Source organism: Urtica dioica, chromosome 5, assembly GCF_054948205.1.
Source record: "Urtica dioica subsp. dioica isolate 48M chromosome 5, U.dioica_male_clone48M_v1_H2, whole genome shotgun sequence".
NCBI classification, from domain to species: domain Eukaryota; kingdom Viridiplantae; phylum Streptophyta; class Magnoliopsida; order Rosales; family Urticaceae; genus Urtica; species Urtica dioica.
Genome location: NC_142760.1, coordinates 30,100,289 through 30,116,351, shown reverse-complemented (window position 1 = coordinate 30,116,351; position 16,063 = coordinate 30,100,289). Strand labels below are relative to the sequence as shown.

Genomic DNA, 16,063 nt, shown 5'->3' with positions numbered 1-16,063 from the left:
TTACCCTATTTTCAAAACAATTTTAAAATTTTTTTTAAATATTTTACCCGAAAATTTAATCAAACCCCACTTTCACTTTTTGTTTCTTATTTTTTTTAACTTAAAAAGTCAAAAACACTTTTTGAGATGTATACCAAACACAATTAGGTTTCAAGAGAGTGTCTAAAAGAGTTTTCATCTTTATAAGGATCGAGCTTTGAAGTTGATCCCAAGAGACTGGACATAGGCTGTTTTGACCGAACAAGGATAAAAATCTTTGTGTTATTCTTTTTTCCAGCATTGATTGCATTGGTAGTTTGGTTGATTTGATTTACGGTCCAGAATTTTATTTCAAGAATGGTATAAATGATGATAAATTTTTGTCGAGGGTGTTTATGAAGAAAAAAAAATGAAAGTACAGACTAAAAAAATATGATAATTATTGTTCTTATTTAATTAATGCTAATGAATATAGTTCGAAAATAATTATCGAAATGGGACAAAAGTTTACAATAAAATACCAAAAAAACCCGCGAAGTAAGTTTTTAGTCTCCGCACATATTTTTGAATAAAAGACAATAGTTGAATAAAGAAGGAAATAGACCATTAAAGTCAAACGTGACAGTATTTCTGTTTCATATCCTCCACTCATTTCATGGACAGAAAAAATAGCACGAACGAGAAGTGATCAAAACTTTCTCACTGAAACAGTAGTCTTTAAAAAAAAAAAATGGCAGAGACTTTGCTTAGCCCTGTGATTGAGAAACTGATTGATCTTCTGATCGAAGAAGCCAAGTCTGTGAAAGGAGTTAAGAAGCAAGTGAAGAGTCTGCAAAAGGAGTTGGAGATGATCGAGCCTCTTCTCCGCGACGCCGAAGCCAAGTCCGGCAGAGGAGAGCTCAGCGACGCCTCAGAGGTGTGGCTGAGACAGCTCCGAGAGGAAGCCCAACACATCGAAGACGTCGTCGACGAATTCACTTATTCCGCCGAGAAGCGCCGCCACGATCGATTCGGTTTCGCCAAGGCCTTGAAAACCAGACGCGACTTAGGTCACGAGATTCGAGAAATCGAAGAGTCTCTGCGGAAGATCAAGGAACGAGGTCTGAGTTACGGACTGAGACCTTTCGAGCAAGGCGGTTCGAATAGCGGAGAAGGAAATGCACGTGTGGTTGTTGACGTCGCTCGAATTGGTTCGCTTTTCGTGAACGACGACGAGCTCGTCGGAATCGAATCCATCTCGGAGGAACTCGTTCGAAGCTTCGTCGAAGGCACTTCGAATCGTACGGTGATTTCGCTTGTCGGAGAAGGAGGGATCGGAAAAACTACGCTAGCGAGGAAAGTCTACAACGACGTGGCGGAGAAAGGACGGTTCGATCACCGCGTTTGGGTCACTGTATCGCAATCCTTTGATATCCACAAGATTCTGAAGACATTGACGGACCAGATCTGTTCACGCGGCGGAAGAGAAATTCTCGCCGTCGAAGACGCTGTTGCGCTTCTGAGGAGCTCTCTGAAGGCGAAGAGGTACGTGATCGTTTTTGACGATGTATGGCAAATCGATTTCTGGAGTGTCATAGAACACGCTTTTCCTAGCGATAGCGATAGTTGTGGAATACTCGTCACGACTCGTAATTCATCGGTCGTTGAGTCTTTTCACTCGCCGTTGTATGAAACGATCGTGAAAGAGCTGAAAACTTGGCCGAGAGAACAAGCGTGGGAGCTATTTTGCAAAAAGGCGTTTCCGATCTCGGATTGTCCTTCGGATTTGGAGCGACTGTCTCTCGAGATCCTGAGCAAATGCCGAGGTGTGCCACTTGCTATCGTTGTGATAGCGGGTTTGTTGTCGAAAAAGGATAAGTCTAAAGCAGTGTGGCAAGGAGTTCTTGACAATCTCAATAAGAAGTTTGAAGAAAATCGAGAGCTTTCAGGCGTTTCAAAAATTCTTTGGCTGAGTTATCATGATTTGCCTTATCATCTCAAGCCGTGCCTCTTGTACTTTGGCGTTTTTCCAGAGGATTTTTTGGTTCACGGAGAAAATATATGTCAGCTTTGGATCGCTGAAGGCTTTATCAAATCGAGAGAAGATGAGACCTTGGAACAAATAGCTGAAAAGTACTTGATTGAGCTCATCAATAGAAACTTAGTCTGGTCCAGATTCAAATTTGGATCCGACAGATGGTGCAAAGTGCACGATTTGATCCGAGAAGTTATTCTCACGAAGACCAGTGATTTGGGTTTCTGTCAAATACTTAACCAAAACAAGTCAAGTTACACGGAAAAGATTCGGCGATTGATAGTCTATGATACAACAGAAGTTGTTTTGAGAAAAGTTGACAATTCTAAGATTCGCTCAGTTGCTATTTTTAGCTCTGGCGACGTTACAAACTTAGCGGTTTGTCTATTCAAAAGTTGCAAACTCTTGAAGGTGCTGAACTTTAAAGGAGCTCTTCTCTATAGTCTTCCAAAAGAAGTGAGGAATTTGTTCCACTTGAAGTACTTGAACTTGAAATACACGAATGTGGAGTTTCTCCCGAAGTCTATTGGTAACCTCCACAATCTGCAGCTCTTAGATGTCAGTCTTACCTTTGTTCGAGAATTGCCCGTCGAGATCAACAAACTAAGAAAATTGCGACACCTTATAGCTAATAATGTGGAGAATGGAATCGAATATAGTGTGCACACATACCTTGGGGTCCGAATTCATAAAGGGATCGGAGCGTTGGAGGAGTTACAAACACTCACGAGAGTGGAAGCGCAAGACGAGTTCATCAAAGAGCTACCAGAGCTAAGAAGCTTAAAATGCCTAGGAATTTCAAGCGTGACGACAGAGATGGGAAAAGCCCTCGGAGAGTCTATCGAGAGAATGAATAGCCTCGAAAAGCTGCTTCTGAGCTCGATCAGCCAAGAAGAGGTTCTAGATTTGCAGAGCGTTCTGTCTCCTCCTCCACTTTTGCGCTACCTCCGACTCAGTTGCCGGCTCAATATTTTTCCGGATTGGATTTCCATGCTCCATAATCTTCAAGGGTTAGAGCTAAACTTCTCGAGGACGGTCAACGAGCCGTTAAGGTGTTGCAAAACTTTACCGAATCTGGCGTACCTTCGGTTATACGAAGCATACGAGGGAGAGGAACTGCGTTTCGAGGAAGGCGGTTTTCGGAAGCTCAAGGAGCTTCATTTGAGAAAGTTGAACGGATTGAAAGCGGTGAAAATCGAAATAGGAGCACTGCCTAATCTTGAGCAACTAGACATTGGACCTTGTCCAATGATGAAGAAAATGCCTTGCGATTTCCAACACCTCACAAGCCTTAAATCACTTAGAATTTATGACATGCCAAGAGAGTTTCTAAGCGCTTTAGAACCCGATAGTGGCTCTGATTACAGCATAATTCGACATGTACCTTTTGTTACGTATTGTTGGTACGGCGGTGTTGGAGTTATCTAGACCAAAACATCTGCAACACCATAGGTATGCAAGTTGAAATCTTTGTGTTTTTTGCTAATATTTTTTTGGTCTAAGAACCTGCAATGTTCTAGATGTTGCAGCTGGCCCCATTTAAAATTATGTTTTTATCAATGTTTCATTTGGAACCTGATATCGTATTCATCATTGTGCTATGGTTTATCTAAATTATTTATTCCCAGGCTGAACAGTTTGTGCTTGCTTGAATTTAGGATTTCTTGATCATAGCTATTGATCCAAATAAGTAGTTTTATCATTATTATTATTATTTCTAATGAAGTGAAATTCTTTTGATAAAGACAGATATATATATATATATTATAGTTCTGCCTTTCCATTCTGCTGTCTCCGCACCTAAGTAGGAACCCTATTCTTCTGCGATATCATGTTACAACAAGTTGGTTGTGATTTTGTATATAAATGGTCGTAATGTATAGAATATAGATGAGAAGATTTTGAAAGACAGTGTTTGGCTCTAACTGCAACTCATAGTACTGTAGATTTTCTTCTTCAAGGTATATCTATATGATTTTGAAAGACAGTGTTTGGCTCTAACTGCAACTCACAGTGTCTGTCAAAAACTCGAGGATTTAAAAGGTTGATTTTAACATGATTAGGTGACACCAATCATCTGATCGTATTTATTCGTATCAATGTACTTGAGCCTCTTCATAGTTCACAACACAATGATCTGTGATGTTGTCCAGTTTCCTGCAAGAGGTTCCATGATTGATTATTAGGCATCTCCAACCGAGTACTGCATTTTCAATTGCATTTTGCAGTAAATGTTGCATCAAACATAATCCCATCTCCAACCGAACTCTATTTTCAGCTGCATATGCAAAATTCTTTTAATATTCCATTTATTTCTTATTTATTTTTGTACCCTTAACTTATTTGTTGTTTTCAACTAGATCATTTTAATTTGGATTTGTTCTATATTTGCATTAGCCCATAAATAATTTAAATATAAATACATATATACTAAAGCAAATATTTATTAAATAAATAAAAGTACAACAAAACACATTCATAAAAAAAAAAGTACAACAATACAAATGAAAAAGAAGACAAGAGAGTGGGAATCTTGCAAGGCTTTTGTCATTAAGAGTGAGAACGGGAGAGTGAATTATGTAAGCTTTACTCATTGAGTTATCTACGTTTTACTATAAATATTGTCTTTCACAAGGTATATTTTCATCCATCTTTTTCCAAACATGTAGACGGTCTTCTAATTTCTCTCAAGATGACGATAGACTCCTTTGTCGAGTTTATATGGAGATCTCTCAAGACTCAATCATCGGTATATACCAAACATCTGATCATTTTTGGGACCGTATTGAAGAAGCCTATAACAAAGAAAAAAATCAAAATTCAGAGACACGTTCAAAGCGATCTATTCAGGGCCGTTTTCAATTAATTGAGAAAGCTATAAGAAAGACGCATGCATGCATTCGACAAATTGAGAATACACGTCCAAGCTGTGCTTCTACCGAAGATATTGTGAGTTTGATGGTTTTCTTTTTGTCTTTATTTAATTATAGCTAACAATAATTATTTATATCACTTGTAGTTGGACCAGGACAAAATATTGTTTACACAAAATCCAAACTTCGAAAAAGGTTGGAAGTTCGATCATGTGTGGAACATTATTAAGAATTTTGAGAAGTTCCAAGATGGATGTTCAAGTGTCAAACAAACAACTCGAGGTTCTCGAGGTTCATGTTGTCCGATGGAGTCAGAAAATCCAACTCCCAAATCTACTAGACAACCATCTGCTTCTGAGCGACCAATGAGAACGAAGAAAGCAAAACTAAAAATGAAATTAGATGGTAATATGATACCCACAATCACCATCAGTGATATTGAAGAAGGAAATAAAAACTTCATAACCAAATGAGAAAGACTAGTGAAATGAGGCAACAACACTTGGAAATGAAAGCCAAGAGTCATGAATTGAGAGAAATCAAGGAAGAGAACAAAATGTTGTTTCGATATTTAAATTCAATACAAGATCCCAATATTCATCCATATGTCGAGGGTGAACAAGCACGAATTCTACAAAAGAGAGTCGAAAAACTACAATCTCAAACAACAACTCCTACTTCTTCTGACTCATTGTCCCAATACTTTATTAATCTTGGAGATCTGGGACTAACCTTCCGGACTACTAGATTTATGTTTTGTTATTGTATTATGTACCCATTGTGTTATTTTCTATTATTATCTATCTATTGTATTTTTTTTTCATTGTGTAATCTTAATGTCTTAATTTTCCTTGCAATATATGTTTAATCTATTTTAATGTCATTTTATTTTAGTTTTTTTTAGTCCGTTTTTTCCATATTTATTTTTTATCCTTTTTTTTATCATGAGGGAAAAAAATAAAATATTTTTATTATTTCATGTCCATTTGTATAAATAAATGAAATTGTGGGTCTACAACATAATGAGTTAAATATTTTTGCAGTAATGAAATAGTGTTACACTAAATATATAGCGTAAAATACTATTAATTTCCCCTTAAAAAATGCATTTTGCAGTAGGTTTTACAGTTCGGTTGGAGCTCCATTTTACTGCATAATTGAAATATGCAGTTACGGTTGGAGATGTTCTTAAGGGGAAATGGATAGTATTTTACGCTAAATATAGCGTAACACTATCATATAAATCAATTTCTTTTTAAGCCTGAAGAGTACCACTTCCTTGATATTTCTTTATATCTCAACTTTTTTTGGTGTAAAAACCTGCAATGTTCTAGACGTTGTAGATGGTGATGAAGAGCGTTTACACTGCTGCAGAAAATTGTGCTATGGTCTACGTAAATTATTCTCTTAGATTGAACCATTTGTGTTGCTTTAGAATATTCTTGATCATAACATGCCATCCAAATAAGTAGCTTTTTGCTGCTGTGACTTATTATTTATAGTGAAGTGAAATTGTTATGATAAAAACAGAAATCCAATAGTCTTGCATTCTCATTCAACTTTGCGTATACAACATATATATACATATACATATAACGATGATGAATAAATAGATGTCACCTGCCAATTATTTCTTTCTAGATTAATGTGTGGATTCAAACTTCAGTCATATATGGTTTTAGCTAGGCTTGGGATTTAGCTTATATCACTTGAAAGGACAACAGAACGATAGAGGATATTTTGTAATCACTGAATCTTCGAATTATTTTCCTCGAGAGTTTTTTTTTTTTTTTGGGTACATGTAAATATCAGTATGTCAATAAGAGCTCGTGGTTGACACGTACATTTCCTTCTCAGCTCGTCGGGTTTCCTAGACCTTGATGGAGATAGCTTCATTGATCGTTACGGCGCTTCTCAGCATGGTCAGCGTATTCATTGATATCGTCTTCCATGTGTTAGCTTTTGATCCTGCAAGGCTGCAACAATGAATTAAGTTAACTTTAACCTGATCAAATTAGACATTCACTAATTTGTAGCCATACTTTTTAGCAATGTTTTCGAGCTCATTATTATAAAGTAACACAGATTTTCGAGATAAGTAAATTGCATACTTCATAACAGAATGACCTGTGATGTTTTCCAATTTCTGTTTTTGTTTACAGGGCAATAATAAGGAGTTTGAGATCAAGCAGAAACTGAAGAACATTATAAATAACTGAAAATTGTTGAAAGCATTGCTCACCTTACTGTTGTCCTTTTAGATGCTGCAACAATTCTGAGCTGCCAAGCAAGTAGGAATTACGAAACAGCCACTTGCCCGTGGAGTACCCAAAGGTAACAGAGGATATGTGCTTGATCTTGCAGAACTCAGAGCCTCCATTGGGTTGAAGAGCATTCACAAACTCTCTTGGCATATCGTTGACTCTAAGCGATTTAAGGTTTGTCGAGTGTCGAAGATCGCAAGGAAGATCGTTCATCAGCGGGGAAGGTCCGAATTCCAACTCCTCGAGAAGAGGCAATGCTCCTCTTTCAATCTTCACCGATCTCAGCCCTTCCAAATAGTTCATCTCAAGATGTTTTAGTTTCGGAAAACTGCCTTCCTCAAACCGCAATTCCTCTCCAATATATGCCTTGTGCATTCGAAGGTACAACAAATTGGGCAAGCTTTTGAGCATCTTCATCGGATCGTCCACTAACCTCGAGAAATCCAACTCTAGCCCTTGCAAATTATGAAGCTCGGAAACCCAAATCGGCAATTTTCGCAACCGACAAGTAAGCTTGAAATAACGCAAGAGAATGGGTGGAGACGAAATGCAGCTTAAATCTAGATCATCGTCCTCGTTGATCGAAAATAGAATCAACTGCTCAAGATCTTTCATTTCGTCGATAGACTCTCCGAGGGCTCGGTTCATCTTTGCACTTACTTTCGAAACGACGAGAGATTTCAATTTACAAAGATTTTGTAGCTCCTTGATGAAATCGGCTCTACCGGAATGCGCTTCCACAACACCGAGATTCTGCAACTCCTTCAATGTTCTGATCCCATCGTGCATCCTCACCCCGATAAATGACTTCACACTATATTTTATTTCCTCGTCCAAATCATAAGCGGACAAGTGTCGCAATTTGTGTAGTTTGTTGATCTCAACCGGAAGCTCTCGCACTAAGGTACCGCCGAGATCCAGTGTCTCGAGATTGCGCAACTTCCCAATAGACTTTGGGAGAGTCTTGACTTTTGTGCCCCTCAGATTTAAATATTTCAACTGGGACAGATTTCCTACTTCCTTTGGCAGATTGTCAAGAGGTGAGGCTTCAAAATCAATCACTTTCAAGAGTTTACAGTTTTCGAATAGACCAACAACAAATGAGTTTGAAACTTCGTGAGTGTTGAAAAGAACTATAGATCTAACCTTGAAATCACAAATGTCTTTCGAAACGTTCCGTGTCGTATTATAAATTATCAGGCGCCGGCTCTTCTCCGTGTGGCTTGACTTGTTTCGGTTTAATACTTTACAAAATCCCAAATCATTTATTTTTGTTAGAATCACCTCCCTTGTTAAATCGTGCACCTTGCAATGTCTTTGGAATCCGTATAGTAACTCAAATGAAACCAAGTTTCTGTCGATAAGCTCAATCAAGTACTCTTCAGCGATTTGCTCATCAGACTTCTCTTCTCGTATTTTGATAAACCCCTCGGCAATCCAAATTCTGCATAATCTATTTTCTTCAATCGAAAAATCCTCTGGAAAAACGCCAAAGTACAAGAAGCATAGTTTCAGATGATGAGGTAAGTCATGATAACTGAGTAATAGAATTTTTGTAACACTCGATAGCTCATTGTTTTCTTCAACTTTGTAGTTGAGATGGTCAAGTACTTTTTTCCATTCTACTATGCGCTTCTCTTTTTTTGACAATAAACCGGCTAAGGAAACAAGAGCAAGTGGCAAGCCATGACACTTGCTTAGGATTTCATGAGACAATTGTTCCAATTCTTGTGGACAATACGAAACCGGAAACGCCTTTTTACAAAATAACTTCCACGCTTGTTCTTCGGGCCAAGTCTTTAGCTCTTTCACGATCATTTCACCAGACGGCGATTTAAAAGACTCTACGACCGCAGATTTACGAGTAGTGAGAACTATTCTACTACCATTCTTACTACCGCTAGGAAAAGCATGCTTTACGACACTCCAAAAATTGGGTTCCCACACATCGTCGAAAATAATCACGTACCTCTTTCCCCGCAAAGAGCTCCTCAAGAGAGCAAACGCTTCTTCAATGGAGACGATCTCTCCTCCTCCTCCAGAGGGGCAGATCCGAGCCATTAGAATCTTGAGAATCTCGTCGACGTCGTACGATTGGGACACAGTGACCCAAGCGTGATGATCGAAGCATCCTTTCTCAACGACGTCGCTGTACACTTTCTTGGCAAGAGTAGTTTTTCCAATCCCTCCTTCCCCAACGAGCGAAATTGTAGTGCGTTCAGACGGGCCTTCAACCAAAACTCTCACGAGCTCGTTCGACACAGTTTCAATGCCTACGAGCTCCTCGTCATCCACGAAAAGCGATCCAATACGAGGGTCGACACTCGAGCTTCCTTCTCCTGATCTACTCGAACCGCCTTGCTCGAAGGGTCTCAACCCATAACTCACACCCCTCTCCCTGATCTCGCGCAGCGACTCTTTGACGTGTCGAATCTCGGAAGCCAAGCCGCGTCGTGATTTCAACGTCTTGACGCGGCGACTGAGCTTGTGCAGAGATCCGGCGAAACCAAGTTGATCATCGTCGTAGCGGCGCTTCTCGGAAAAATAAGTGTATTCGTCGACGACGTCTTCGATGTGCTCGGCTTCCTCTCTGAGCTGTCTCAGCCACGCCTTCGAGGCGTCGCTGAGCTCTCCTCTCCCCGACTTGGCTTCGGCATCACAGAGAAGAGGCTCGATTACCTCCAACTCATTTCTCAGGCTCTTCACATGCTTGTGAACTCCTTTTAGAGACTTGGCTTCTTGGATGAGAAGTTCAATCAGCTTTCCAATCACAGGAGTCAGCAACGTCTCCACCATTGTGTTGTTATGCAGTTTCAGATTAGTTTCTCAACCACTAGCTGTTGGTGTTTTGTATCATGTAATGAGTGGAGCAAAAGGAAACCGTGTTTTTAATTTTTATATTTATTTTATATTACTACGAGACAAATGAAAAAGACTTTAACTACTTATTTTGTTGATTTTTTTTTTTTTCTGTATTTTTATTGGATTGCAAGTTACCAACCAACACATCGGTGGTGTGGTGTGTTGTGGCAGAAAATTCAACTGGTTTGGTACGAGTGTTTAATTTCGATAGTCATAGTGTACCTTCTGTTGACAGTGACAGTGCCAATAGTAGTGTAATATATATATATATATATATATATATATATATATATATATATATATATATATATATATATATTGATGATTGTTTAGCAAGATCAATTTAACTGTTCTTCTCTGGTTAACAACAGCTAAGAATGTTGAGTTACATTAAATAAAAATAAAAATAAAAACTCACGGTTAAGTATAAATATGATTTCAAGTTTTATTAAAGAAATTCTTCCGGCACAAAAATTGATAATTTACGATTTCAAAAATAATTAAAGACATGAAAAAGACTTTACCTAATTATTTTGTTTGAGGAAGAAAGTTTTCCAAAACTCAAGCAGCTTAAATGAAAACACATTCCCCTCAAAAAAAAAAAAAAACGGAAGTTGTGAAGATTCGAAGAGGAGCAATCCCTCTTCTGAAAGGAAACGCCTCCCTATCTTTATAACACTTGACGAACAATCCCTTAAAGTTTTCGATATGCCAAGAAAATTCTGCTCTTCAAATTGATGGAGATCTTAACTCAGCTTTTGGTACTAGCTCTGAATTATTGCAACATCTAGAAGAGAAACAACACTGTAAGAAAATTTTCAGCCTTTCTTTCCTTTACTACGCTAATCGATTTCAACTTGCTTGAATAATAACTTGACGTAAATTCCATATCGAAGGAAAATGGACAACATATCATTGTGTTGTTGTGAACTATAAATGGAATCTATAATTTTCACATGACATATGTCTATTGATGATCGAGTTGTATGACAGATAATACGTCACAACCGGGAAACTACTAATTTGGATGAAATGTTATGATCAAGAATATCTTCAATTCAAGCAAACAAAATTGTTAAATCTGAGAGTGCAAATTATTTACGTAGACCATAGCGCAATGATCAGCAGCGGTGTAACTCTCTGCATGACGTATTTCCCTGAAAAAAAAGAAGATGAACATGAGATCAGGTTCCAAATGAAGCATTGATAAAAACATAGCTTTGACTAAGCCCATCTATACCATCTAGAACATTACTGGTTTGTACATCCGAAAAAAAATATATACAAACGAAGACGGAAAAAAAAAAGCTTAAAGGCTTACACAGTAGTGATGTTGCAGTTATTTCGGCTTAGATAACTCCTTGACCTCCGTGCTAAGAATACGTGACAGAAGGAATGTGCTGAATTTTGGTGTATTCAGAGCCTCTGTCGGGTTGTAGAGAGCACAAAAACTCTCGCGGCATATCGAACATTCTAAGCAATTTTAAGCTTGTGAGATGTTGGAAATCAAAAAGCATTTCCGTCATCATTGGAAAAGGACCGATGTCTAGTTCCTCAAGATTAGGCAGCGCTCCTCTTTCGATCTTCACCGCCTTCAATCCCTTCAACTTTCTTAATTGAAGCTGCTTGAGTTTCCGAAAATCGCCTTCCTCGAAATGCAATTCATCTCCCTCATACGCTTCATATAAACGTAGGTATGCCAAATTCGGCAAAGCTTTGCAACATCTTAACGGCTCGTCGACCATCCTCGAGAAGTTTAGCCCTAGCCCTTGAAGATTATGGAGCATAGAAATCCAATTTGGAAAAACTTTGAGCCAGCAAGTGAGTCGAAGGTAGCGCAGAAGAGGAGGAGGAGACACAACGCTCTGTAAATCCAAAACCTCTTCTTGGTTGATCGAGCTCAGAAGTAGCTTTTTGAGGCTCTTCATCCTCTCTAGAGACTCTCCGAGGGCTTTTCCCATCTCTGTCGTCACGCTTGAAATTCCTAGGCATTTTAAGCTTCTTAGCTCTGGTAGCTCTCTGATGAACTCGAGTTGCGGTTTCACTCTAGTGAGTGTTTGTAACTCCTCCAATGCTCCAATCCCTTTATGAATTCGAACCCCAAGGTATGTACACACACTATATTCAATTCCATTCTCCAAATTATTAGCTATGAGGTGTCGCAATTTTCGTAGTTTATTGATCTCAATGGGCAGCTCGCGTACCAAGGTAAGACTTACATCTAAAAGCTGCAGATTGCGGAGGTTCCCAATGGACTTCGGGAGAAACTCCACTTTTGTGTATTTCAAATTTAAGTACTTCAAGTGGAACAAATTTCTCACTTCTTTCGGAAGGCTATATAGAAGAGCTCCTTCAAAGTTCAACACCTTCAAGAGTTTGCAACTTCTAAATAGACAAACCGCTAAGTTTGTAACATCACTGGAGCTGAAAATAGCAACAGACTGGATCTTAGAGTCATCAACTTCTCTCAAAACAATTTCTGATATATCATGAATTATCAGACGTCGAATTTTTCCCGTGTAATATGACTTGTTTTGGTTAAATATTTGACAGAAACACAACTCATTTGCTTTCATGAGAATAACTTCTCGGATCAGATCGTGCACTTTGCACCATCTGTCGGATCCGAGTTTAGATCTGGATGAAACCAAGTTTCTATTGATCAGTTCAATCAAGTACTCTTCAGCAATTTCTTCTAAGGTCTTGTCGTCTCTTGATTTAATAAAGCCTTCGGCAATCCAAATTTGACATATATTTTCTCCATCAACCCTGAAATCTTCAGGGAAAACGCCGAAGTACAAGAAGCATGGTTTCAAATAATAAGGCAAATTATGATAACTCAGCAAAAGAATTTTCGAAATGCGCGAGAGCTCCCGATTTTCTTCAAATTTTTTACTGAGATCGTCGAGCAGTGCTTGCCATTCTGCTTCACACTCATCCTTCTTCAACAACAAACCCGCTATCACAACTATAGCAAGTGGCAAGCCTTGGCATTTACTCAGGATTTCACGAGACAACCGCTTCAAATTCGGAGGACAATCTGAGATCGGAAATGCCTTTTTGCAAAATAGCTCCCAGGCTTGTTCTTTGGGCCAAGTTTTCAGCTCTTTCACAATCGTACGATAAGATGGCGAGTGAAAAGACTCAACGACCGAAGAATTACGAGTCGTGATGAGTATTCCACAACTATCGCTATCGCTAGGAAAAGCGTGTTCTATGACACTCCAGAAATCGACTTTCCATACATCGTCGAAAATGATCACGTACCTCTTCGCCTTCAGAGAGCTCCTCAGAAGCGCAACCGCGTCTTCGACGGTGAGGATTTCTCTGCTACGTTGGCAGATCTTATCAATCAATATCTTAAGAATCTTGTGGATGTCGTATGATTGGGAGACAGTGACCCAAACGCAATGATCAAAGCCTCCTTTTTCCGCAATATCGTTGTAGACTTTCCTGGCAAGAGTAGTTTTTCCGATCCCTCCTTCCCCAACGAGCGAAATCATTGTACGCGTGCAAAGCCCTTCCACAGCGAAGCTTCTCACGAGCTCCTCCGAGATGGATTCGATTCCGACGAGCTCGTCGTCGTTCACGAAAAGCGAACCAATTCGAGCGATGTCAACAACGACACGTGCATCTCCTTCTCCGCTATTCGAACCGCCTTGCTCGAAAGGTCTCAGTCCGTAACTCAGACCTCGTTCCTTGATCTTCCGCAGAGACTCTTCGATTTCTCGAATCTCGTGACCTAAGTCGCGTCTGGTTTTCAAGGCCTTGGCGAAACCGAATCGATCGTGGCGGCGCTTCTCGGCGGAATAAGTGAATTCGTCGACGACGTCTTCGATGTGTTGGGCTTCCTCTCGAAGCTGTCTCAGCCACACCTCTGAGGCGTCGCTGAGCTCTCCTCTGCCGGACTTGGCTTCGGCGTCGCGGAGAAGAGGCTCAATCATCTCCAACTCCGTTTGCAGACTCTTCACTTGCTTCTCAACTCCTTTCACAGACTTGGCTTCTTCGATCAGAAGATCAATGAGTTTCTCAATCACAGGGCTAAGCAAAGTCTCTGCCATTGTATTGATTTTTTACTGCTTCAGTTAGGAGAAATTTAGCTAAGTGCATTTATAAAAAGTTGATTTTAACTCTATACCCTCTTCTCATTTTAGTTTTCTTTTTCATTTATTTTTTCAGCCCAAAACATCAAAATTACTTATATACCCATCATTTTCTCACCTTATTATTTTTTAATTAAAAAAAAAACTTGAAATCTGAGAACCCATTCTTCTTCTTCCCGCGTCTGTTCTCTCACCCAAGAGACCTAGCAGCAGCCACTCCAGCAGCCAGCAAAGAAAAAAAAAGAAAGAGAAAGAAGAAGAAGAGAGCACGGGAGAGAGAGAGAGAGCCGAGAGAGTGAGAGAGAGGAAGAGAGTGAGAGAGCGGGACGAGGGTGAGCTCGCGAAGGGGACGCTCGACCGACAACCACCAGGACCGAGACCCGAAGCCACTGGACGCGCGCGCGGCCGGGAAGGAGCGAGCGCCGCCGCGAGCACGCCGAGGACGCCGGGAAAAGAGGGAGACGGCGCCGAGGACGCCGGGAAAAGAGGGAGACGGCGCCGAGGAGACTGGATTTCGTGAATCAAGGTAAGGATTCGGTTTCCCCAATTTTGAATCCGAATCTAGGGTTTGGATTTGGGGGTTTTGGATTTTAAGCGGATTTAATAGTTGAAGAATTGATTCAATGATGATTTGGATAGTTGAGATGATTTTCTCTTGATTTTGGATGAGGTTGGATTTGAAATAGTTTCAGCCGTGTGTTTGAGATTGGTGTGGGTTGTTATTGATTTTTGTGACATGATTCCTTGGTTGATATGCCCGTGATATTGAAATCAAGAATCTGAGAAGGTTGGGTTTGAATTTTGTGCTTGGCCGTGTGCGTGTAAGGCTGTTTTGATATTGTTGTTTGGATTCGTTAATTTGGCCGGTAAGCTTTACTTTGTGTGCGAGTTGTTGTCGTTAACATATATTTATGTTTTGAGTTATGAATTATAATGTCGGTTTGTAATTGAAATGACCAAAGTGTGAATCATCATATGCTGAAGATGAATGGGGTGGTTGGTTCATGTCTTTTAGTAAAAAAAAATGGTCAAACTTCTATTGTATTTTTTTTTACGTATCTCATCATCCTCTAAAGAATTTTGAATGAAGTCACCGGTGAGTTTTAAGTGGTTGTGTATTGGTTTTATATTTAGGTACCCAATGAGTTCGAGTTTTCGCCAATCCATTATAGAAGCGGAAAAACAACAAGAAGAAAATGAAGATAATCACGAAGAGTCTACGGACGAAGAGAGTGTGGAGTACACGTACGAAGAAGATAACGGAAATGATGATGGTTCGAATGCATCAGAGGAAGAAGAACATGAAAGTGACGATGATGAAGAGTCGTCAAATGATCGGATCATTCAGGTAAAAACACATAATTTATTGCAATAAAATGTTACTCTACTGCTCAGTAGAGCAGATTCTGCTCCAGTCTACAGCTCAGTAGAGTACTCTACTGAACTGTAGAGTAAACAATATTAATAGAATTATAGTTTTTATTCTATCTGACTAAAGCAAAATTAAGAAAAATAAACTTGTTTACTACTGTTCTTACGTTTTTTCAGATCAAAGATTTAGAATCATTGAAGCCAGTTCTTAAAGAGGACGATTATTTCCCGATGAAGATCACCATAAGAAGTAATTTTGAAGAGTATTGCAAACTTATCAAGAAAGGTTTGATCAGGAATGAGTTTGAGATTCTCAAGAAGACGCAATTCGGCCATCTTCTCAAGAAGACATATACGTTTTTAGGATTCGTGCATGCTTTTCAGGTATGATTTTCATGTTTTATCAATATTAATAGTGGTCTAATGGCCAGTAGAGCCGCATTTAATTGATCTACTTACCAGTAGATCAGCTCTAATGGCCACAATTAGTTGATCTACTGACCAGTAGAGCTGATCTACTGGTCAGTAGATCAATTAATCATGGCTCTACTGACCATTAGAGCTGATCTACTGGTCAGTAGAGTAATATGAATTATT

The 16,063-nt window shown here is 39.4% G+C and overlaps 3 protein-coding genes across 3 annotated transcripts; 2 read left to right on the top strand and 1 right to left on the bottom strand.

Annotated features, from left to right (window-relative positions):
- Nucleotides 1–603: 603 nt before the first annotated feature.
- On the top strand, nucleotides 604–3,749 carry LOC149397818 (disease resistance protein RPM1-like). Its single transcript, XM_089613934.1, has one exon. It carries the CDS (start codon nucleotides 710–712, stop codon nucleotides 3,419–3,421), a length of 2,712 nt encoding a protein of 903 aa, XP_089470060.1. The 5' UTR covers nucleotides 604–709; the 3' UTR covers nucleotides 3,422–3,749.
- A 2,973-nt stretch (nucleotides 3,750–6,722) lies between these two features.
- Nucleotides 6,723–14,053, bottom strand: LOC149397817 (uncharacterized). The gene is made up of 4 exons (XM_089614368.1): nucleotides 11,367–14,053; nucleotides 11,233–11,246; nucleotides 7,109–9,955; nucleotides 6,723–6,842 (listed from the first exon to the last, which is right to left on the bottom strand). The coding sequence occupies exons 1-3, from the start codon at nucleotides 14,051–14,053 to the stop codon at nucleotides 7,110–7,112; spliced, it is 5,547 nt and encodes a 1,848-aa protein (XP_089470494.1). The 3' UTR covers nucleotides 6,723–6,842; nucleotide 7,109.
- Nucleotides 14,054–14,120: 67 nt separating this feature from the next.
- On the top strand, nucleotides 14,121–15,856 carry LOC149397816 (uncharacterized). The gene is made up of 3 exons (XM_089614367.1): nucleotides 14,121–14,621; nucleotides 15,230–15,443; nucleotides 15,644–15,856. Exons 2-3 carry the CDS (start codon nucleotides 15,237–15,239, stop codon nucleotides 15,854–15,856), a joined length of 420 nt encoding a protein of 139 aa, XP_089470493.1. The 5' UTR covers nucleotides 14,121–14,621; nucleotides 15,230–15,236.
- The last annotated feature ends 207 nt before the right edge of the window (nucleotides 15,857–16,063 follow it).

Coding starts and splice junctions, on each gene's coding strand:
- LOC149397818 (XM_089613934.1), top strand. CDS start 710: ATGGCAGAGACTTTGCTTAGCCCTGTGATTGAGAAACTGATTGATCTT.
- LOC149397817 (XM_089614368.1), bottom strand. CDS start 14,053: ATGGCAGAGACTTTGCTTAGCCCTGTGATTGAGAAACTCATTGATCTT.
- LOC149397816 (XM_089614367.1), top strand. CDS start 15,237: ATGAGTTCGAGTTTTCGCCAATCCATTATAGAAGCGGAAAAACAACAA. Junction 15,444..15,643: donor CAAATGATCGGATCATTCAG/GTAAAAACACAT, acceptor ACGTTTTTTCAG/ATCAAAGATTTAGAATCATT.